Source organism: Myxine glutinosa, chromosome 5 (assembly GCF_964187855.1).
Source record: "Myxine glutinosa chromosome 5, kmMyxGlut1.1, whole genome shotgun sequence".
Classification (NCBI taxonomy): Eukaryota; Metazoa; Chordata; class Myxini; order Myxiniformes; family Myxinidae; genus Myxine; species Myxine glutinosa.
Window position 1 is genome coordinate 54,149,498 of NC_136265.1, and position 24,364 is coordinate 54,173,861.

The 24,364-nt window shown below is 45.5% G+C and overlaps 2 protein-coding genes across 3 annotated transcripts in view; both read right to left on the minus strand.

Moving 5' to 3' along the window:
* Nucleotides 1-24,364, minus strand: part of LOC144892275 (uncharacterized) — a 341,101-nt gene that overhangs the window by 32,079 nt on the left and 284,658 nt on the right. The window lies entirely within an intron of this gene.
* POLD3 (DNA polymerase delta 3, accessory subunit) overlaps nucleotides 1-24,364 on the minus strand; it is a 67,622-nt gene that overhangs the window by 17,412 nt on the left and 25,846 nt on the right. For both annotated transcript variants that reach the window (XM_068117056.2, XM_078778077.1), the window contains 8 exons: nucleotides 14,270-14,372; nucleotides 13,719-13,758; nucleotides 11,036-11,168; nucleotides 7,768-8,038; nucleotides 7,370-7,433; nucleotides 5,345-5,537; nucleotides 855-1,081; nucleotides 318-397 (listed from right to left, as the gene is read on the minus strand). In XM_068117056.2, the coding sequence (XP_067973157.2) occupies nucleotides 318-397; nucleotides 855-1,081; nucleotides 5,345-5,537; nucleotides 7,370-7,433; nucleotides 7,768-8,038; nucleotides 11,036-11,168; nucleotides 13,719-13,758; nucleotides 14,270-14,372 (1,111 nt within the window). The remainder of the gene's footprint in view (nucleotides 1-317; nucleotides 398-854; nucleotides 1,082-5,344; nucleotides 5,538-7,369; nucleotides 7,434-7,767; nucleotides 8,039-11,035; nucleotides 11,169-13,718; nucleotides 13,759-14,269; nucleotides 14,373-24,364) is intronic.

Sequence of the window (24,364 nt, forward strand, 5' to 3'; positions counted from 1 at the left end):
GACCGTAAAGCCAGCAGCACCGTGCATTTACATCGTGATCGGGAAGGATGGTCCTCTCGTGCTGGCATCAAGACCAAATTCCATTCTTTGTGGGCGAGCTGTACCTCCATAGCACCGCCGACAATTTACGGGGATACGCACGGGCAAAATGGGCCAAATAGTCTCCTCTGGTGTCTGGAATGCCTCGGATCAAAATATGCCTTAAAATTTTTTGGAGGTTCAGTCCTCGCTCCAGGCAAATAAACTGAATAACTTTCAGGAAAATAAACTACAAAAGTGCATTCGTAAAGTCAGGTGAGCAGGAAAATAGGCCGTACCTCAGATATGGTGATTTCACCTGCTTGAAATGCAAGGTGTGTGGTTGGAGAGGGTGAACGAGGCTCCTTGGGTGCTGTTACTGTGGTTATGGAGATAGGGAGGGTGGGTAGGGGGGTTTGGTGGGGGGTTGGGGAGGGGAGAGGGTTGGGAGATGTAATAAAATCCAGGCACAAGATACAAGAACCCTCTTTAAATAATGATTATTTACATTATTCCCTTCCAATCACCCGTGTGGCTCATTTACAAAAAAAAAAAATACTGTTTTTTGTAAACTTCAGTTTATTATTCCTTGGACTCTGCGGAGGGAAACTTGCTTTTGGATTTTGGATTGCATTATCTTGGCAAGATGATATGGAGTAGAAAACTGAAGCTTGCCCTAATTTTAGGGGAAATTTGCCAAGCTCCCCTCTCTGTAAGTCCTCCCCTCCCACCTCGAGTCGAGTGATGGGGTCAGGACCCCCTCGAGCTGCCGACTCGCCACCTGGTGGTGAATAATGTAATGAAAACGAGAAATCACCATGAAGTTGGTTCCTCACCTGTTTCCTCTTCGTCGTCGCTGTCCGAAAGTTCCCTTCGTACATGGTTCCGCTTTACCCTCCTCTTCTTCTTCCCTTTGCTTTGTGCCGGCTCTTCCTCTTTACCTTTCTTATTTTCATCATTTTTTTTCTTCTTCCTCTTCTTACGATCATCCGAGTCTTTTGCTGCTTCTTCTTCTTCCTCCTCCTCTTCAGTGTCACTGATCCTGTTCACTCGTGCTCTCGTGCTGAGAAAGGGAAAGATCACAGAATCGCGTGAACACCTTTCCAACTGCCAAACACAAAACCAACGAACCATGTGGAAGGCCATGGCAGGCAGGCCGTGCCCAGAGCTGGGAGGCCATTGACATGTCAATCGTTCAAAAATACATAAATTAATTGATCCTCCCCACCTTTTTTCATATATAATTTACAAAGTTCATGATATTAAGTCATAACAATCACTTGGTTCATCTCTAACAAACTCGCACAAATTGCCTTGCAGCCGCAACATCAAAAATCCTGACAAATACAGTCCAGTCATAAAGAACACCTGTTAGGACGGACGGAATTTCTGGCAGCTAATTGCAGTTTAATGAATACATTTCGACTCGATACGTCCGCGCATTAAAATGTAGAATCTTTAATCCATCGAGGGGAAGTCAAATAAATATAATATAGTACTGTCGCGTGCCTGCCCTGTGTGGTGAACACCGCAGGGTGACACAGATGACCAAACGAGCTTAACACTCAAAATATAGCAGAGAATTACCTTCACGAGTCCACCCGACGTCCTCGACCCTGCAATAAATCAACTCAAACCGAGACGGAATTAAAATGTACAAATAAACAGGTTTAATGAAAGAAATGCCGGTAACAAAGAAAATGCACGATCAAATAAAACTATAATTCCTAAACGTGACGTCTCCCACACAGACTCGAATACAAACAATGGGATAAAATAACTGAAAATAAATACGTGTTATTTAGTGGGCACTTAGCTCAAATCGGCTGGTGTATCCTGTCAGGAATCGTCAAAGATCGTCTGAGGCCTTGGTGGGAAACACACATTCGTTGGCACGAACTAGGCCTCGCTTGTGGCCCGCTCACTCCTGGCTCCGTGCGCGAAGCGAACGGCCTTGGCATGCAGCTCGATCTTCCAGCCACGCTTGTCCTCACGATATCTGCACGGAAACTGCAGCTCTCCGTCCACAGTTCCGCCTCCTCACGACCACTAGCAAGATGTCGGAACACGACCGTTCGCGATGAAGCTTCCTTGCGCAAGAACAATAGCGACCGTTCACTATGGGATCCAAAACGAGAGGAGCCAAGAGGACGTCGATGCTGAGAGAGATAAAATGTCGATGCTCAGAGAGAGCTTTGTGGCGACCGTTCACCAACAAAGTCGGGACCCAAGAGCTAAAATGTCCGCCGCTCCAACTATTTTGTACGCGCGGCTCTGACGTTATCTGTGCCTGCTTCACCAATGGCATAGTCCCATCTTACCAGTCTCTGTGCCAATCAAATCCCTGACCAATCACTGCTCTTCTAGGCGTGGCCTCACGAACCTGCCTGTCCTTTGTGCTCACCAAGTCCATGTTGTCAGCGATAGGGCTTGATGCCTGGTTTCTGGTTGGTTTTTAATTAGTGTGGTAAATGGGCGATTTCTGGCTGGGTGTCTGTAGTGCGGTGTCAGGAGGAACACAGGAAAAGATTACAGAGGCAATTACAAACAGGGAATTAATTTACCCATAATCCCTCGCAAATTAACAAATCCCACCCCTCTCATGGGGACAAAAATACACTTGCACGACATCCGGTCTACACAAATTTCCAACTTATGATACATCGAGGCTTCTTCTTCTTCTTCACGACAGTCGGAGCACACTACCTATGCAATCTACCTGGACTAAGGTATGCCTACCCCCCATAAACGTAATAGTACGTAACGCAAATAGGTGAAAATTATTGAAGAACGGTGCCTTTGATGCTAAAAGGATGGCCGTGTGGCATGAAGCTAGGCCATACTCCCCAAGTAGTTTTGGCTGTAGGGACGTCACGGATTTCCCCCAGTGATGGCCGTGGCAGCCATTTTACAAAAATGGCATGACTCATGCAGGCTCCGATACAACGAGACGCAACGCCAGAGCGCAGAGAAAAGGACAACACCTTGTGAACACAATGCTGGTCTCTCCAAGAAGTACACCCGCCAACGCATAGAGCATGTCAGCTCGTCAACAGACCTGTGCTTCTTCTGTGAGAAACCAGAAGGTAGTTTGCTTCTGCACCAGGCCTCAACATCTGACACCCGTCAGGCATTGTGCTCTGAAATTACAGGACAAACCTTTACCAACCAAACTCCGAGCATGTGACCTGATTGCTCGAGAGGGCAAGGGCCATGCCCAATGTTTGGTATCTCTCTACAACAAAGCAAGAGATGCCAAATCATTAGAAGATATGGATATCGACAGCGTTAACCCCGGCATGGCACTTGTCGAGCTGGTATCTTACAATGAGGAGGACAGTAAAGTTGCACCAATCTTCAAACCGACAGCCCTGGCAAATTTGTACAGTACGAGACTGTAACAGCTTGAGACCAGCATTACCGGCTGTGTGCACTCCACTACTCCGAGTAATCGCATCCTAAGGTACTTTCAAGACTTGGAAGCTCGCAAGCAGGGACAAGACATTGTACTTGTCTTCAATCAGGACACTGGAGAGCTTAGAAACAAAATCAGTGATCATAATGAGATGGAGAATGCTGCCTGGCCTCCTCAGCTGAAAGGCAGACACACAGATCTTGCTCCATGTGGCAGAAGCTGTGAAAGAAGGGTACACCAAGATCCACATCCTCGCGACCATGTCGACGAGCCTCAGAAGGTACGTTTCACCCAGAAGGGGGGGCAACACAATTGGATCCCTCCCACACAAGCAGCACTACTGCAGCACCTGAAAACGGCAGCGTAGCAGGCTGGGCTCTGCTGGGGCCAGATGTTAGTTCGTGCACCTGACCTCCATCCCCAAATAAATGGGGACGGCTTAGAAGTACCACAGGCAGCTGGGAACCGATGTGAACAACCCTTCCCGAGCCCAATGAGGCATTTTGCGAACTCCCCTGGTGTGGCTACAAGAAAGGTTGCCGAGGATATTGCAAGTGCCTCAAGAAATATATGGACACAGAAATACACCGTTAAAAACGAAGTGACATCCTTGGCGGCATACAGACTACTTTGTTGTATGTTGTTATGACATATAGTTTGTTGCATTCGGAAGAGCGCATACAGGTCAGGCTGAACAATGTACGTTTTGTATCCCACCGATAGGCCGGATCTGGGTCCGGAACTGAACCAAAATCGACCAACTCATCCACCGAGTTTTGTCACATCTCATCCTCAACTTTTTGAAATATTGTGCTATATATCGTTTTTGGCCTTATCACTCAATGGTGAAGAACCACTTTAAAAATAAATTAAAAAATTATCGTGTCCGGATCCGGATCTTCACCAAAAGCGAATCGATTCATCCTTGTCGCATGCCCAACCTGTCCACCAAGTTTCATCCAAATCCGTCCATAACATTTTGAGATACCGCACTATATATCAGTTTTGGCCTCATCTCTCAAGAATCATATCTTCGAAAAATCATATCTCTGAAGAATCATATCTCTGAAGAATCATATCTCTGAAGAATCATATCTCTGAAGAATCATATCTCTGAAGAATAATATCTCTGAAGAATTTTATCTCTGAAGAATCATATCTCTGAAGAATCATATCTTTGAAGAATCATATCTCTGAAGAATCATATCTCTGAAGAATCATATCTCTGAAGAATAATATCTCTGAAGAATTTTATCTCTGAAGAATCATATCTCTGAAGAATCATATCTTTGAAGAATCATATCTCTGAAGAATCATATCTCTGAAGAATCATATCTCTGAAGAATCATATCTCTGAAGAATCATATCTCTGAAGAATCACTTTTAAAATTATAGTACCGGATCCGGATCTTCACCAAAATGTAACCATTTTGTCCTTGTCACACACCCACCCTGTCCACCTAATTTCATCCAAATCCGTCCACAACTTGATACAGTATCCTGGTTACAAACAAACAAACAGGCAGACAGACAAGGGTGAAAACGTAACCTCTGTCCACCTTTGGTGACAGAGGTAATAATAGCTGATATTGGCCATTTTGTAAGATGGCCGCCCTGACTGCCACAGGTGAAATTTGCGATGTCCAGGTAGCCAAAAATACTTGCCAGGGTATGTCCTAGCTTCATGCCACGTGTCATGCCTCCATAATAAGAGGGCACCTGCACGCTAAGGGAATGCTAACCCTCTTTTGTTAGGAAGTTCCCGTATGAATAATTTGACACCAAGAACGGTCCAAAGAACAGATTTTTCATTGTAACCCGAGTCATTCCTACCGACAAGAAAATGAGTATTATTAAAGGACTCGATTGACACATGTGAAACACATTTGAACATTCCGGTACAAGACTCACCGCTTTGTTCTTCTTCCGTCTTTGTCACTCTCCACCTCCTCTTTTTGTTCTTCTGTGCACTTTTGTCCTTTGTTGAACCGCATGCTGTGACTCAATCTAATTCCAGGATCCACGGGCTCTGTTTTCGTGATCTGCACCGGCTCAGGAATGGTAGGCTTGCTCGTCCCATCCTTATTAGGGGCCTTGGCTTTACCTTTGCCGAGAAGACAGTTAAAGGGAAGGTGAGACGTTGTTCGAGCACCCACAACAATCATAAGGTGCTCAAACATGTAAGCTGGGACACAATGAGGGCCAGAGAAGGGAGGGTGAGGAAGGGGGAAAAGAATGGGGGTGGAGGGGCAGTGTCCCGAAAAGATGGAGGGAGGGAGACGGGGGAAGGGATAAGGGGAAGGGACGCAAAACACAGACAGGGTCAGAAAAGACTGGGAGAATGGAAGAGATAGGGGCAGAAGAGGGAGCAGAAAAACAATTCCTTCATCTTGTTGAGTGCCTGATTTAATGACCATATGGATCATCAGCGGACAGTGCCCATTCTCGGCCTGGTGTTGGCTTAACGGTTAAGATGGCTGTCTGGAGATCTCTTAGGGTCCTGAGTTTGAGCTCCAGTTGCGCCGTTGAAATAACGCTCGGTGGGTTGACTCAGTCTGTCATCCGTTGGAGGTCGGCAAAAAGAGCACCAGATGACTGGTACTAGGAGGCACTGCCTCAGCAGCACAGGCACAGCCTCAGAAAATGATGCAGCCAAGCAGCCACAGAATGCATACGAACCACTACCACCAACGCCAATTCTCGAAATTTAGACCCTTTTGGAGTAGAAGCTCTAAAAACAGCTTGTCCACAATCTTTGTTGCGTCCGAAGTTTATGCAATTTTCTATACTGAATCGAGGCTCGTGAAAGAGCTGACAACCACGAGGGAAAGACAGCACAGGGGGACTGCGAGGGAAAGACAGCACAGGGAGACCGCGAGGGAAAGACAGCACAGGGAGACCGCGAGGGAAAGACAGCACAGGGGGACCGCGAGGGAAAGACAGCACAGGGGGACCGCGAGGGAAAGACAGCACAGGGGGACCGCGAGGGAAAGACAGCACAGGGGGACCCACGAGGGAAAGACAGCACAGGGGGACCGCGAGGGAAAGACAGCACAGGGGGACCCGCGAGGGAAAGACAGCACAGGGGGACCGCGAGGGAAAGACAGCACAGGGGGACCGCGAGGGAAAGACAGCACAGGGGGACCGCGAGGGAAAGACAGCACAGGGGGACCGCGAGGGAAAGACAGCACAGGGGGACCGCGAGGGAAAGACAGCACAGGGGGACCCGCGAGGGAAAGACAGCACAGGGGGACCGCGAGGGAAAGACAGCACAGGGGGACCGCGAGGGAAAGACAGCACAGGGGGACCGCGAGGGAAAGACAGCACAGGGGGACCGCGAGGGAAAGACAGCACAGGGGGACCGCGAGGGAAAGACAGCACAGGGGGACCGCGAGGGAAAGACAGCACAGGGGGACCGCGAGGGAAAGACAGCACGGGGGACCGCGAGGGAAAGACAGCACAGGGGGACCGCGAGGGAAAGACAGCACAGGGGGACCGCGAGGGAAAGACAGCACAGGGGGACCACGAGGGAAAGACAGCACAGGGGGACCGCGAGGGAAAGACAGCACAGGGGGACCGCGAGGGAAAGACAGCACAGGGGGACCGCGAGGGAAAGACAGCACAGGGGGACCGCGAGGGAAAGACAGCACAGGGGGACCGCGAGGGAAAGACAGCACAGGGGGACCACGAGGGAAAGAATGAGAAAAGAGAAAGGAGAAAGGAATAGAGAGACATTTAACCAAATTACCATGCCCATTCACCATGCCTTTAAATATTGATAAACCACATCTTGTGAATTAGCAGTGTACGTGTTTGATAACATGTTTGATAACATGTGTTGTGTACAGCCCTCCCACGTTAGAGGTCACAACTATGAGTCGATGCTTAACCAATTGATTTTCACCAACAAACAAATGCTAACAATCAAAGAGTTACCAGTCACAGCAAAGGTAAAGATGGACGCAGTCGCTGGAACTTTCTTCTGTGGCTCGCCAGGCTCCTGCGACCAGGAAGCAGGGTGAGCACAGAATCAATGGAGGCCGGACCAAACTAATCGACATTTAATTGGGATAAAGGAGTTACACGTAGACTAGGTTCACTCGTATCCAGTACCAGAGACCCAGACACTCGTGTGATCTGACTTCCAGATCATTTTAACTTGCTCTCAACGTTCAACACAATTAAACTTTCAATCAGTTCTGCAGTTTCAAAAGTTCATGGATGGCCAACTGTACGCCTTAACAGGGAAGTGATAACTCGACGTGTCAACGGAACAAGGGTGGGCAAAACCGAGTGCAAGAACCATAACTCGTGAAAAGGAGAAAATGTCAAACCTGTTTTTCAACAGCAGAGTCCTCGGTCTTTGCCTCGGCACTCTTATCCTCGATTTTCTTTACACTTTGTATGTGCCTGCCACCGGGCTGCGCCGCAAGCATCCCCAAGATCCCTTTGGGCTTCGAAGGTTGTTTGGGAAGCGAACGACCGTTGGGGACGGCGTCCTGCACCTCCATGTCATCGCAGGCATGCTCGAGAAGCCGATTCCTTCTTTCTGCGAGTTCCTCGGCGGGCTGAGGCACAGCCTTGGCGTTGCAGATGGCACCAAGTCTGGTGGAAAGAGAACGAGCTCACAAGACGCGCTGGAAAATGACCGAATGACCAAACCGCATCAGGTACACGAGATGCGCAAGTGTGGTGGATACCATCAAACGTCCTTCGCGAAAATGTATATTTCATACAGGAAGGGCCAAATCCTCTCTGCCACATTTCCACAAGCAATATGAATAATTCCAGGAGGGAAATTTGGGGGGCCATATTACAAAAGAAATGACCCATCATGAATAGACCAATGGTCTCGATCACCATCTCCGCAGCTCTCCAACAGTAACCATGTAAAGCTTTTTGATAGGCCTCAATCGCTACGAAACAAAAACTAACTTCCTCAAATGAAAGTACGAGGCTGAAGGAAGAAAGCAGATTTCAATGCAATATTGAAGTTTACTCGTATTGTTACAGCCTGGTGTTGGCTTAGCGGTTAGGGTGCCGGCTTGGGATCCTAGGATCCCGGGTTCGAATCCCGGTCGATCGCTGAATTAACGCCAGGGGGGTTGACTCAGCCTGTCATCCTTCCGAGGTCGGCAAATTGAGTACCAGCTTCCTGCGATGAATGATCACGGTGTGTACCCCGGCTTAGAATAGGTACACCGTATCCCTGCGCATCGTAAGAGCTGACTAAGGGTTGGCGTCAGGAAGGGCATCCGGCCATAAAAACATTGCCTCAAACAGGGAACCATGATTGTCATGGGGCCCGCAAGGCCAACCCCCACTCTAGCGGGGAAAATGGCCTTAAAACGATCATTCATTCATATTCATTCATTGAAGTGAAGTGAATCCTGCATAAGATAAATAAATAAACAAATCGTATGTTGCGCATAGCACGATATCTGCGAAATCCAAATAAAGCATTGTCGCCATGGAAACAACAATTTGGCAATTTTCGAACGTGTGGCCTCTCAAGTATTTTACATGATTGATTGTTATACATAAATTTGACTCGTAAATTGTATAACTGTGGCAAAAATAGGTGTTTTACACGTTTCAGATGGCCTTGACCTTTCACTTCGGATGGTACTACACGCACCACAAATAAGCTGTGCAAATTTCAATTTGATATCTTCAAAACATTTTGAGATATGACAATAAAAAACAGTCCCATTGATTATAATGGGGTAGAATTGTTGTCATGGAAACGGCTGGCGGCTTAATCAATCGTTCTGATTTTGGTAAACCAATTCAGCGACCCAATATGCAAACCCTGTTCAAATTTCAAATCAATCAGATGAAGACTGATGATTTTATGTGACTTTGACCTTTTGACCTCAAACAATGGGCTTCAGTGACCCAAAATGCAAACTATTCAAATTTCAAGTCGATCTAATGGAAATTCATGATTTTGTGACCTTGACCTTTCACTTCGGATGGTACTATACGCACCACAAATAAGCTGTACAAATTTCAATTTGATATCTTGAAAACTTTTTGAGATATGACAATAAAAAAACGGGTCCCATTGATTATAATGGGGTAGAATCGTTGTCATGGAAACGGCTGACACGCCAAAGCGGCTTAATCAATCGTTCTGATTTTGGTAAACCAATTCAGTGACCCAAAATGCAAACATTATTCAAAGTTCAAATCAATCGGATGAAAATTGATGATTTTATGTGACCTTGACCTTTTGACCTCAAACAATGGGCTTCAGTGACCCAAAATGCAAACTATTCAAATTTCAAGTCGATCTAATGGAAATTCATGATTTTGTGACCTTGACCTTTCACTTCGGATGGTACTATACGCACCACAAATAAGCTGTACAAATTTCAATTTGATATCTTGAAAACTTTTTGAGATATGACAATAAAAAAACGGGTCCCATTGATTATAATGGGGTAGAATCGTTGTCATGGAAACGGCTGACACGCCAAAGCGGCTTAATCAATCGTTCTGATTTTGGTAAACCAATTCAGTGGCCCAAAATGCAAACATTATTCAAATTTCAAATCAATCGGATGAAAATTGATGATTTATGTGACCTTGACCTTTTGACCTCAATGGGCTTTAGTGACCCAAAATGCAAACATTATTCAAAGTTCAAATCAATCGGATGAAAATTGATGATTTTATGTGACCTTGACCTTTTGACCTCAAACAATGGGCTTTAGTGACACAAAATGCAAACATTATTCAAAGTTCAAATCAATCGGATGAAAACTGATGATTTTATGTGACCTTGACCTTTTGACCTCAAACAATGGGCTTTAGTGACCCAAAATGCAAACATTATTCAAAGTTCAAATCAATCGGATGAAAATTGATGATTTATGTGACCTTGACATTTTGACCTCAAACAATGGGCTTTAGTGATCCAAAATGCAAACATTATTCAAAGTTCAAATCAATCGGATGAAAATTGATGATTTTATGTGACCTTGACCTTTTGACCTCAAACAATGGGCTTCAGTGACCCAAAATGCAAACATTATTCAAAGTTCAAATCAATATGTGACCTTGACCTTTTGACCTCAAACAATGGGCTTCAGTGACCCAAAGTGCAAACATTATTCAAAGTTCAAATCAATCGGATGAAAATTGATGATTTTATGTGACCTTGACCTTTTGACGTCAAACAATGGGCTTCAGTGACCCAAAATGCAAACATTATTCAAAGTTCAAATCAATCGGATGAGAATTGATGATTTTATGTGACCTTGACCTTTTGACGTCAAACAGTGGGCTTCGGTGACCCAAAATGCAAACTATTCAAATTTCAAGTCGATCTAATGGAAATTCATGATTTTGTGACCTTGACCTTTCACCTTTTGACATATTGACCTAAGAATAGGCTTCCAGCTAATGACCAGCTCAATGAGTTGGTTAAGTTTTGTGAACATCGGTTTAAAATTGTGACCTGGAGGAGACGGACAGATAAACAAAGACAAACAAACATTCTCAGGAAATGAATACACAGTACTTGCGAATCTTCAACTTCACGAAGTAACAGAGGAATGCCATCCAGGCATTTTGAAAAAGCTCGGTTTGACCTACTTGCTGGCACGGGCACACAAATCCAAACGAATGTCGTAATCTGTGGTGTAAAGCGCCGCCGCGTCCGGCAGTTTCGAGAGTCCCACGCTGTAGATGTGCAGACTGGTCATGAGCTCCAGGCGACGCTTCACATCTATGTGAAAAGAGAAAGAGAGAACAGAAGAGTTGGAATGGTCGTTGTGAAAGTCGGACCGAGCGTCCATTTGGTAGTGTCCGTGTACCGAGTGTCCAAGCACGAATTTGGTATTTGGTGAAGATACCGCCAAGCAAAGGCCTGCTCTTTTCAAAAAGGTACCACAGGTGAAAGGATCTTTAAGACCCACAAATGAGTCTGCGAGCACATGGTAAAAGCAGCGTCGATGGCGAACCATGACGTACCGCCTGCACAACTCGAGGGCGTCAGTTTCAACTTAAAAGATGATCCTGTCAGTCTCTCTCGAAAACATGCGAGGAGTTTATTTGGTTTAATAAAAAAAACAACTCATCACGCCAAGAGAAACAGGAAGCTGTGAAACAAATGGATGCTGGATGATGGCGACACACCGAGTGAGGCAGAGGTGCCGACCCCGTTTCAAATGAGTTGGTAGCAGCTCTTCACATCAATCTTCTTTACCATAGTAATAACACCATTTCTGGTAGAAACGCTAAGTACACCACTTTGCTTACTGTAACTGAGCTAGGGAGGTTAGGGACTGGAATAGGAGGGGAGAGATGATTAGGAGGGTGTAATGGGATCGAAGGGGGAAAGGAGGGGAAGGATTCCACCATAATGGACACAACATTCAAAGTGCTATTGTTCAGCAATGGTATAACATATATCCACAGAGATACCAATAAATAAAAGCTGACCTTCCGTACTCTTGCCTCGTATTCATCTTTTGATCTCAAATTCAAATTTCTTGAGTATGAAGCAAATATATACATATATATATATATATATATATATATATATATATCACCGGCCAAAAGTTTTAGAACACCTCAATTTTTCGAGTTTTTATTGAAATTTATGCAGTTTGATGCCCAGTAAATAACCTGAAATGGTACAAAGGTAAGTAGTAAACTGCTCAAGGTTTAAAAAAAAGTTTAGGTGAGCAAAAACGGGAAAATAATGTAAATTGCACAGTTATATTGTAAAAAAAAAAGACTTTCTTCAGGGAACAAGTAATGGGTTAACAACGTACAGCTGTTCTGCAGCAATGTAAGTAAATTAAGCCTTGAAAGTTGATGCAAACAATTCCGACAGGTGTCCCAACCTCTGCTGATTACTTCATTACAAACCCCCTGTCTGTATAAAAGCAGTATTGGAATAGACTGTTATTACACCCTCTGAAGCATTATTTGGACAATATTGCACTGCAGGAAGTAGTATATTGGAAACTGGAGGAAACTCTGACAGGAAGAGGTCTGGCAGACCCAAAGCCACAACAGAATCAGAAGACAAGTTTCTGAGAGTCGACAGCTTGCGTGATCGGCGGCTCACAGGACAACAGCTTCAAACACAGCTTAACACTGGTCGAAGTAAGCAAGTCTCAGTTTCAACTGTGAAGAGGAGACTTCGAGCTGCAGGTTTGACAGGTCGAGTGGCAGAAAGAAAGCCATTGCTGAGATGGCAAAATAAGAAAAAGAGGCCTGCCTGGACCTATTTTATATATATATATATGTATAATTTTCTCGGCAACTGCTTCTCCGAACAATGCGAAACTTTAAACATAGGAGGGACTCCCCATGGAGAATATTTTATTGACATCTCTGACATCTTGGGCCTGTGGTATGGCAGCCATATTGGATTAAAGGAAAAAATGCGGACATCTCCGAAACCGCTTAACGTAAAAAATTGAAACTAGGCACAGATCAATAACTCCCCCTGCCTGGGCTATATAGCGTGATATCGATGACATCATCGGTGAAGTAGTATTCCAGCCATAATTGGTTGAATGAAAAATCCTTATCTAAAAAAAAATCTGAAACTTCATGCATCTGATCTACGACGCTATGTGGGTGGGTAATTAAATTTATGACGTCATCAATCACGTTGTTTGGTGGCCATATGGGAAAAACCGGTATTTAAAAAAAAAAAAATCTTCTCCAGAACTGCTTAACAGATCGATGCGAAACTTTATACATATGATCTACTAGCCATGGGGAATATTGTTTGAACATTTTTTTCATATTCAACTTCATGGATGCAATTTAGCCTTAATGTGCACAAAAGTCGTCGTTGAATATGCTAATAATATAATCAATCAACAATCAGTAAGGCTACTGATAATGGCAATGTATTTGACATAATAAGGTGCCTGGATGATACGGGTATATGGGCCATACATAACAGTATTCGGCCAGAATAGTGGCGTATTCAGTTATTTTTGTTCAGAATGAGTACGCAAGGTGAGACTTTGTGCTGTTCCGAGTGCCGTTCCAATTTCTGGAGTTTTTCATTTGCAACCATCTTCGCGGATCATCTGGCTGGTCGGTGGCAATCACCAAACGGCAGAGTAGCACCATCGATATCCCTCTCCTTCAAAACAAGTCTAATGTCTGCCATGTTGAAATAATCCGACAACTGTATCCCACAATTCCTTACAGTAAACACGTCATAACACAATTAGGTGTAGGGGCTATCACGCATGTGGGAGTTGGCTGCTTACAAAAATGTGAGGCAAACGTTGCGGGCACTTACTGGGAAGCTGGTCTTCCTTAACCACAATCACCATGTGACACTGGGAACAGAGAGAATGGGACGGTCAACACTGGTTTGGCAGCAATCAGAAAATAATTAACCATTTAAGCAAAACAACCTCAAAATAGCTACAACAACGAGCACACAAACGACTCAGTTGCTAAGAGGATTGAACAACCTTGATCAATCTGAGGAATTCTGAGGCAAAAAGTGAACACCTGGACAATTGTTGAAGTCTACCTCAAAAACAAGTTAATGAGTGTGGATAAAGAATAGGCATGATGGGCCAAATGACCTTCTCCTGCATCTACGTTTCCCTATATATCTTTATAGCACCGTAACAACGAGCCAGGTTATGAAGAAACTCCTCAAAACCAACAGTGGACCACAAAGAGTCTTAGACAGTTTTATTCCGAATCAGGTGTTTTAACGGTGCTGTAGTGAGTCAACATCCCTTACAACACCTTCACGTCCCCGATCTAGTTCTACCTTGGGTTACAGGTTGCAATCCACACCATCAGAACCAAAAGTGAGCCAAGGCACCGACTCACCGGCACACCATCTCGATCCTCTTTGCCCGACACAACGTACGTGACGTTGAGACGGTGGCCATCTTTTCCTTTTCTCTTCACCTCAACAAACTCCTCCAACATCCTGTGGATATTATTGAAATCACTCCCAAGTGCCAAGTCATAGATGCTCAACGATTTATAAAGCAGGTTGCTAATGAGCGAGAATGAAAAAAAACAAGCGTTACGCCTAGGTCCCCCGTCGGTGAAGTGATGCGAGTTGACAAAGTGGAAGACGCAAGGTGGCCATCTTGGATTTTGACGTGGCGACCCAATTTTCAAGAGCGTTCTTCCTTATGTGTAGATACACCCACACACCAGATTAAAAGTTGGTACTTTGCTTATTTTTCAAGATATTCCGCTCAAGGTTCAGACATACATGGCGGTGGCCATCTTGGATTTTGACGTGGCGACCCACTTTTTTTTTCATTAGCGTTCTTCATTATGCCTAGATACACCCACACACCAGATTAAAAGTTGGTACTTTGCTTATTTTTCAAGATATTCCACTCAAGGTTCAGACATATATATGGTGGCGGCCATCTTGGATTTTGACGTGGCGACCCAATTTTCAATAGCGTTCTTCCTTATGCCTAGATAGCAGGAGAAGTACATGGAGAAGAGGAAGAAGTTGTTTCTTGGATTTGTTGATCTGGAGAAAACATTCGATGGGGTTCCACGCGAAGTATTGACATGGGCATTGAGGAAGTTAGGAGTGGAGGAATGGTTGATCAGAGTAGTGATGGCAATGTACAAAAGAGCACGCACAGCTGTAAGGACGAAGGACGGGAACAGTGGTGAGTTTGAGGTGAAGGTGGGAGTGCATCAGGGGTCGGTACTAAGTCCACTACTATTTGTAGCTGTGATGGAGGTGCTGGCTCCGAACATAAAGGAGGGTTTACCGTGGGAGTTGTTGTATGCAGATGATCTGGTGTTGATTGCGGAAAGTATGGATGGACTGAAGGAAAAGATGAACAAGTGGAAGGAATGTATGGAGACAAAAGGTCTGAAGGTGAATATGGGAAAGCCGAAGGTGATGGCAAGTGATAAAGCATGTGGTGAGGTGGAAAGAACTGGGAAGTGGCCATGTGCTGTGTGCAGGAAGGGTGTCGGAGTGAACTCCATTCAATGTACAATGTGCGCTGAGTGGGTTCATCAAAAATGTTGTGGTCTGAGAGGGTCATTAACCAGTGTGGCAGCTACATTCAAATGTAAGGTGTGCACAAAGGGAGCTGCAGATGGAGGAAATGTCGAGTTGGATCTTGGAGACGGCATGAAGCTGGAAGGTGTGAAAACATTTTGCTACCTCGGAGACATGCTGAATGGAGAAGGTGGATCAGACTCGGCAACGGTTGCTAGAGTGAGATGTGCATGGAAGAAGTTTCTGGAACTGAGTGGCGTGCTGATGAGGTGGGGAGTGTCGTTGAAGCTGAAGGGAAAGGTGTATGCTGCATGTGTGAGAAGTGTTATGATTTATGGGAGCGAGACATGGGTAATGAACGTAGAGCAGCAACGAAGGCTGGAAAGGGTGGAAATGCGAATGGTTTGATGGATGTGCGGAGTATCGTTGAGAGAGAGAAAGACAAATGATGAATTGTGAAAGATGATGGGAATAGAGCCTGTGATGGATGCTGTGAAGAGGAACATGTTGAGATGGTTTGGTCATGTGTTGAGGAAGGATGAAAGTGACTGGTTGAGAAGAGTGATGGAAATGAATGTAGAAGGAAGTAGAGGACGGGGAAGACCGAGAAAGACTTGGCTAAAGATGGTGGAAGAAGAAATGCGGGCAAGGGGGTTAACAAGGGGAGATGCAGAAAATAGGGCAAAATGGAGAAGATTGTCATGGGGACCGCAAGGCTAACCCCCGCTCTAGCATGGAAAATGGCCTTAAAATGCATGTTGTCTTATGCCTAGATACACCCACACACCAGATTAGAAGTTGGTACTTCGCTTATTTTTCAAGATATTCCGCTCACAAGGTTCAGACATACATGGCGGCGGCCATCTTGGATTTTGACGTGGAGACCCAATTTTCAATAGCGTTCTTCCTTATGCCTAGATACACCCACACACCAGATTAGAAGTTGGTACTTCGCTTATTTTTCAAGATATTCCGCTCACAAGGTTCAGACATACATGGCGTCAGACATAGAAGGCGGCGGCCATCTTGGATTTTGACGTGGGTTGCACCCACACACCAAATTCGAATGCGATCCTTCGCTTACGCACACACGCACGTACGCACGCACGCACGCACGCACGGACGGATGGGAAAACCATAGTCCACCTTTCGCTCCGCGGTGCGACGGGGGACAAAAAAAAACTGCTGTTCCGAACAGCCACCCTAGTGTAGCAGCATAGCAAACCTGTTGTGCATTTTGTGATACAAGCACCAAATTTGGCACAAATGTACATTAATATGTTGCGAACATTTTCAGATATTGGGCCACTTGAAATTCTCTCTTTATGTCCGCCATATTGGATTTCAAAATGGCCGCCACTTGAAATTTACATTTGCTATTATCTCTGGACGTAATGCAGCTATTGACTTGATTCTGGTATCTAAATGTATGTTTTTGGGGGCAAGGAATCCAATGGTACCAATTTCAACTTAATATTATCTATCACAGTCTGTTATATAATTTTATTTGGAAATTATCTAGGCAAATATTGGATTCAACACAATACTTTGAAAAGAATGTCTTAGTTCTGTAAATGTCTTAGGTATAATACTGACATGCTACATGGTCTAGTATTTGAGGCTAGGTGTACTGGTATCTGAGGCTAGGTATATACCGGTACTGAAGATACGTGTACATAAACAGTGTCATGTTAACAAGTTCAGCATTGCCACAAGTACATGTATGTTGTTGACTCATCGTCATGTGCAGTCCCCTTCACACACACAGAGGGCTGTGCACTGAAGGGCAGCCTTTTTGCACTTGCAGCGCCTCACACACCCTTTCTTGCACTTGCAAGAAACCAGCTCAATGCAGCTGTGAGCTGCCTCAGTTAGCCTGGTCCAGTAAGGTGTGTACTGTCCTTCTCCAGTCCTTGACCAACCCCAGTTGGTTGGTGGAGGGAGCTCTGGTGCTGGCAGCAGTATCTGACCCCACACATGTCCACCTTGATACACTGCCCTCTTGACATGTTCCTCCAGAGCTGCCTTCGTTGGAGGGATGAGCTGCACATTGTTCTTCCTTGCGAAGAGTTTCCTCCTGGCCTTGTCAATGTCTGTGCATTTGCTGGTTCGATCATACAACAGGATCACGAACCTCTCGATGATGCGCATTGCATCGTCTGGTATGTCACGAGGTGCAGAGGACAGCAGCAGCAGCGCCTCAGTGAGTTCTGGCAGTACCGTCCAGACTGCCCACGCAGTGTTCTTGCCATGTCTATGAAAACTAGACACAGTGTCGCATCCAGTTAGAGCGTGGAACATTGGCAGTGCACGAGCCTTCTCTCGTCCCAATCCAGCTGCTATTTTGTGTGCTGCTAGGTATCGGAAACTCTGGCCTGTTCCGAATGCCAGCCACAGTTTGTCTTCTGGTTGCAACTCCTGTGCCAGGGACACTGCCAGCACCACAACATCGGTGTCTACAGTCCGGATGAGTATTGCATGGTGTCCATGCTGGACTGTGTGAGATGCATGCAGCAACATCCGACTGTCAGCCTCTTCATGGTTACATGGGGCGAGTGAGGTCAGATCTGGCAGTAGTGGCTTGCTGAGCACTGCCTCTCCATCAGTAATGACGAGTTGCTTGTCCTCCTGGTCAAACCATTCCATGAGAGCTGCTGAGAGGAACCTGAACAGCTCGGTCTTGTTGCTGTCCACTCGTAGGAAGTTCTGCCAGTTTCCTGGTATGGCTGCGGCAGCCACCACACGTCTCCGCACGTCTCCGCACACCTTGTCCCCGCTTTGCACGTGTACTACCTTTCAGTGAATCAGCAAGGTAAGTATCCCAGACCAGATCCAGGCGTGACACTGTTTGCAGCTTCGTGGACATATATGGGATGAAGATCTGTTGTGCATACTCTTCAAAGGTCTTTGATGCAGCCGGCTTCAGCATCTGGACGATGGCTGCTCCATCAAGCACAATACAGGTCGTGACAGGAGTCTCTGTCTTTGCGTCGGAGACTTCTTCCAAGCATGTGAGGAGATCACTCTTGGTACCAGTGCAGAGGCTTCCACCATCAGACAATGCAGGAGGACATGCCTGATTCTCGTGACAAAAGAACTCCTCAAGGTTTCCATCCCTCGTCTGGCAGCCAATGTACAGGCGTGCGAAGAGTTCACGGTCATTCTTGATGGAGGCGAGCTGTTGCTGACCTTTGCTCTGGCTTCTTGGAGTGGAAGTGCTGAACACCTTCAGCTTGTTACGAGGAATGGGTGCGTCCACTGCCTTTGTTCTGTCCAACAGACACTCTCTGGTGAAAGCCTCGAACTGCTCTTGGCCAATCCTCTTGGCATTCATCACGGTCTCCACAGCAGCAGGATCTGCGATCTCCTTTGTGTCCAGTTTGACTACATCCTGACTCTCCTCCTCGAATGGGTTGCCCATCTCCTCTATGACACCGACGAGAGAGCGAACATCTTTCACAAATGAGGCCTGTACACTTGGCGTCTGATCATGATGACGTGTGTCTGCTGTTTGCCGTCTCCAGTGTTGGTTCCCATCCTGGAATTCTTCGATCACCCTGGCAACTTCTGGTCCCGCAACCATCCAGCGACGTAGGGCACTAGGGTTGTCAGTGAGCCCAACTGCTCCACCGTCTCCTTTGATGCAGGCATTATTCTGCTCATGTGCCTGGTCAATCGGGATTGAAGAGAACACCCTCTGTGTTTTCTGAACGGTGAAGTGGCTTTCCCTGAATTTCCTGGCTACATCTGGGTGTTTGATGGTGAGTTCGGCCATGTCCTTCAGGTGCACTGGTATCCACCTAGCATAGTGGGTGTGATCCAGTGCATGGAACCAGGGGACCAGCTCTGTCAGAGCATCGAGGTACATCATTAACGATCCCTGCCTGAGAGAACGCACATACACTAGAACCAACAGTTCTAGTTCCAGCACGGTTGCCCAGTAGTGAAACTGGGGGATGTCTTCTCCTCTCTGGCAACACCAGTCTTCAAACTCCGGAAGGTCCTCTGCATCCCTGGTTTCTCCCAGACAGTAGTGGTTGTAGGCACGGTGTTGCAGGATGTACAGTGCTGCTGCAGTGATTTGATGAGCTCTTCTTGTGCGGGTGACGTGGGCAGCTCGTAGGAAGGAGTCGGCCGTCCCTGGCGTTGCAATCTCAGCTTGCAAAATCTGCAAATCTTGCAAAAATCAAATCTCTGAATCTGAGATGGCCCAATATCCAGATCTTTTCATAATATGATAGTCTACTAGTGTGCCAAATTTGGTGCTTGTATCACAAAATGCACAATTCTTTTGAATATTTGGGCTAAGCCGCCCCACTACCCACATTGTTATTGGTTTAACACATCATCTGTTACCAACAATAGCAAAAATCAAATGTTCCTTCAATATCACTCTATTGGTTCATTCGCGTGGATGTGCATGGTGAAGTCATGGATGTGTGGGTTATGCAAATGAAGCATCCTTCCTTCCTGGCACCCGACATGCTACGTGGTGTCAGGCAGTGTAAAGGTTTCCTTCCTGTAAGGTCAGAATGTCACGTTGAGATCGGAATGTAAATGGACCTCTGGTAGCTTGTAACTGTTGCTACGTTTGAACCCGGGGAAGAACTGCTGAAATCTATCTGTCCGGGTATATATACATATACATATACATATACATATACATATACATGTACATATACATATACATATACAGTGCATTCAGAAAGTATTCAGACCCCTTCACTTTTTTCACATTTTCACTCAATACCCCATAATAAAAATAATAATAATAACCACCTTTAGAGGCCATTTTTCCCCGCAAAGCCGGGGGTTGGCCTTTTTCGGGAACCGTGGTTGTTGTTGTTTTTCGGTCCCCTTTTTGAAGCAATGTTTTACGGCCGGATGCCCTTCCTGACGCCAACCCTTTTTGTCGCCTTTAACGACAAACAGGGAATTACCAGTGAACTGGTACTCAATTAGCCGACCTCGGAAGGATGACAGGCTGAGTCAACCCCCCTGGCGTTAATTCAGCAATCGACCGGGATTCGAACCCAGGATCCTTGGTATCCTAAGCCGGCACCCGAGCCGCTAGCCCAACACCCAACACCAACACCAATACCCCATAATGACAAAGAGAAAACAGGATTTTAGAAAGTTTTGCAAATTTATTAAAAAGATATAAAACCGAAATATCACATTGACATAAGTATTCATACCCTTTGCTATGACACTTGAAATTTAGTGCAGGAGCCTCTCATTTCTCTTGATCATCTTTGAGATGTTTCTACACCTTGATTGGAGTCCACCTGTGGTAAATTCAATTGATTGGACATGATTTGGAAAGGCACACACCTGTCGATATAAGGTCTCACAGCTGACAATGCATATCAGAGCAAAAACCAAGCCATGAGGTCGAAGGAACTGCCTGCAGAGCTCAGAGACAGGATTGTGTCGAGGCACAGATCTGGGGAAGCCTACAAAAAAAATCTCTGCTGCATTTAAGGTTCCCAAGAGCACAGTGGCCTCCATAATCCTTAAATGGAAGAAGTTTGGAACAACCAGGACTCTTCCGAGAGCTGGCCGCCCGGGCAAACTGAGCAATCGGGGGAGAAGGGCCTTGGTAAGAGAGGTGACCAAGAACCCAATGGTCACTCTGGCTGAGCTCCAGAGATCCTGTGTGGAGATGGGAGAAACCTCCAGAAGGACAACCATCACTGCAACACTCCACCGATCTGGGATTTATGTTAGAGTGGCCAGACGGAAGCCTCTCCTCAGTGAAAGACACATGAAAGCCCGCTTGGAGTTTGCAAAAAAGCACCAAAAGGACTCTCAGACTGTGAGAAACAAGATTCTGTGGTCTGATGAAACCAAGATTGAACTGTTTGGCCACTCTGCCATAAAGCCCAGATCGGTGAAGTGTTGCAGTGATGGTTGTCCTTCTGGAAGTTTCTCCCATCTCCACACAGGATCTCTGGAGTTCAGCCAGAGTGACCATCGGGTTCTTGGTCACCTCTCTTACCAAGGCCCTTCTCCCCCGATTGCTCAGTTTGGCCGGGCGGCCAGCTCTAGGAAGAGTCCTGGTTGTTCCAAACTTCTTTCATTTAAGAATCATGGAGGCCACTGTGCTCTTGGGAACCTTCAATGCAGCAGACATTTTTTTGTAGGCTTCCCCAAATCTGTGCCTCGACACAATCCTGTCTCTGAGCTCTGCAGACAGTTCCTTCGACCTCATTGCTTGGTTTTTGCTCTGATATGCATTGTCAGCTGTGAGACCTTATATAGACAGGTGTGTGCCTTTCAAAATCATGTCCAATCAATTGAATTTACCACAGGTGGACTCCAATCAAGGTGTAGAAACATCTCAAAGATGATCAAGAGTCCAATAGTCCATGAGCCAGACCAGATATTGGTACCACCTGGGGTGGCAAAATCTCACTGTGTTTTCTTGAAAGGCATATACCCATAGATGAAAAAAAAACTTTGAAGCCAAGCTTGGAACGGTAGCTTAATGCTATTAATCACCTCTTGAAGATGGAGGACTGGGCCCGATCCGGGACCCAAAATTATGGGGTCGGGGAAATATAAATTGCGATATCGTTTGAACTAATGGTCCAACTGCTACAACTAACCACTCAAAATGTTGGAAATTTTATGTTCTGCATAACTATATCTAATATTTGCCAATATGCTAATTAAGTAGGTCACTAGAGGGCAAAAGGTCACAAAATTTGACCCCTGCTTAAAATCTGGCCATCCGTCCAAAAAATCACCACAGTTACCCTACCAATGGGAATTTCTCAGCCAAAATGGGCTCAAATAGAAGTTAATAAGTGTCCAAGTCCATTTTATGCCTAAAAGTGTGGATTTTATTTGTACCTGAGCCATGGTACACAACGGAATTTGACACATCTTTGAAAACGGCCATTTTTAGCCTGAAAAACACGCAAAAATGGAAGATGCCAATGTGTTGGTGTTAATAAAAAATCTTTCAAACAACATTTTTTATACAAATGTCAAATATCATGTGAAAATGTGCTCTTATTTAGTTTAGGGCTGTTAGGCATTTAAAGGTCACCTGTAATCAAGGTCAAGGTCATTCACCATTGAACCTCAGGTATGCATTTTTTACATCCATCTGACAGAATACCTCATGAAACATGGAAAATCATCCCTCAACAACATCAAAATATTGATACCTGCTAGAAATTCCTCTTTATGGATTTGGTCGGCCTATTTAAGCCTCAATTCCCAGCCTAATCCTACTGGTTCAAAGAGGCTGAAGCGTGTCCTGAAGAGCATGAAATACAACTACATGTATCTCCCCCAGAGAGATCAATAACTAATCAATACATTTATTAATTGTTTCATCAGAGTTGACCCCTTGCACTACCAAGCATCACATCCTCCTACAGTACCATAGTGTGTCCATTAAAGGGGCCCCAGTATCCATGTCTGAGTTGCATCTCAATCTTCGTCAGAGTCACTGTTGTCGTCATCATCGGATGAGCCTTCAAATTCAACCTTGCCATGTTCCTCCTCCCACTCCTCCTCCTCCTCCTCTTGCATGTTGCTATAAGTCTGCAACTTGCATAGGTATGTTCTGCTTGGTCGCTAGGAGTTCCTCTTTAAGCCTCTGGTTTTCTTTCACCAGCTGGGACAGTGAAAGGTTGTCAGGATAGACCAGCAATTTGCCCATCTCATCTGGTATCACATGTATACTCTCCCCAAACTCCCCCTTGATCTTTCTATGGATGTGCTTTTTAGTGGACGTTTTAACCTCACCCAGGCCTACACCAGATTCTACAAACAAATCAAGCAGATATTTGCATAACTCAGTCATTCTTATCACTTGAGGCTTCTCAAATATAACATCCCTAATGAAACTGAACAGTCCACTATAACAATGTTCTTCAGTCTTAGCATACTCCTCATCTGGGTCTGGGTGGAATGCCACCGGATCACCACTAGTTTCAGAGTTGGTCTTGGAGCTTGTCCGTTTGGTATACCTACGATAGCAAGACCGGTGGTAGTGGCCCTCAGCTGCAACTAGGTCTCGGGACGTAATCGCCATCATTCTTGGATCACTTCGGTCCACTGCTGCCTGCCTAACCGTCTGATTTGAACTTAGATCGACGCATTGGACCAAGCGCTCTCTTGTTTTGCTGCTTGTGAGATACTTGCTGCTTTTCAGGCAGAATATGCAGAATGGTTCATACACGCGTGATGATGATGAGGTTAGACCTGCTGATGACTTTCTCCGGTTCAGTTCTTTCCGTCCAGGCTCATCCGGCTTCTCTGTGGATGCCGCTTTTTCAATAGCATCCAGGTCACGTTTCTTAACGAATTGATTCCTGCATCCCCTGTGATACAGGACTTGTGGGATCTCATCATCTCTGGCAGTGGCAGCAATCCTAAGAATGCTGGCATGCTTCCGGATCTCAGCTGCTTTCAGAAGCCGTTCCCACGATGCACGATCTTGGGGCGAATTCAGCTCGAGGTCTGTGTCCTCGCACTCAAAGATGCAGGAGGAACGGGTCAACTTGCTTGGCAGTAAGGGTACTTGGTCTAGATCTCCAGTGTCCTCCATTATTGCCTGAAAGTGAAAAAAAAATGCTAATTAAATATCAGCATATTGACATCATTCATTTTGGATGTTTTTCGGGCTAAAAATTGCCGTTTTCAAAGATGTGTCAAATTCCGTTATGTACCATGGCTCAGATACAAATAAAATCCACACCTTTAGGCATCAAATGGACTTGGACACTTATTAACTTCTATTTGAGCCCATTTTGGCTGAGAAATTCCCATTGGTAGGGTAACTGTGGTGATATTTTGGACGGATGGCCAAATTTTAAGCAGGGGTCAAATTTCGTGACCTTTTGACCTCTAGTGACTTACGTAATTAGCATATTGGCAAATAATAGATAGAGTTATGTAGAACATCAAATTTCCAA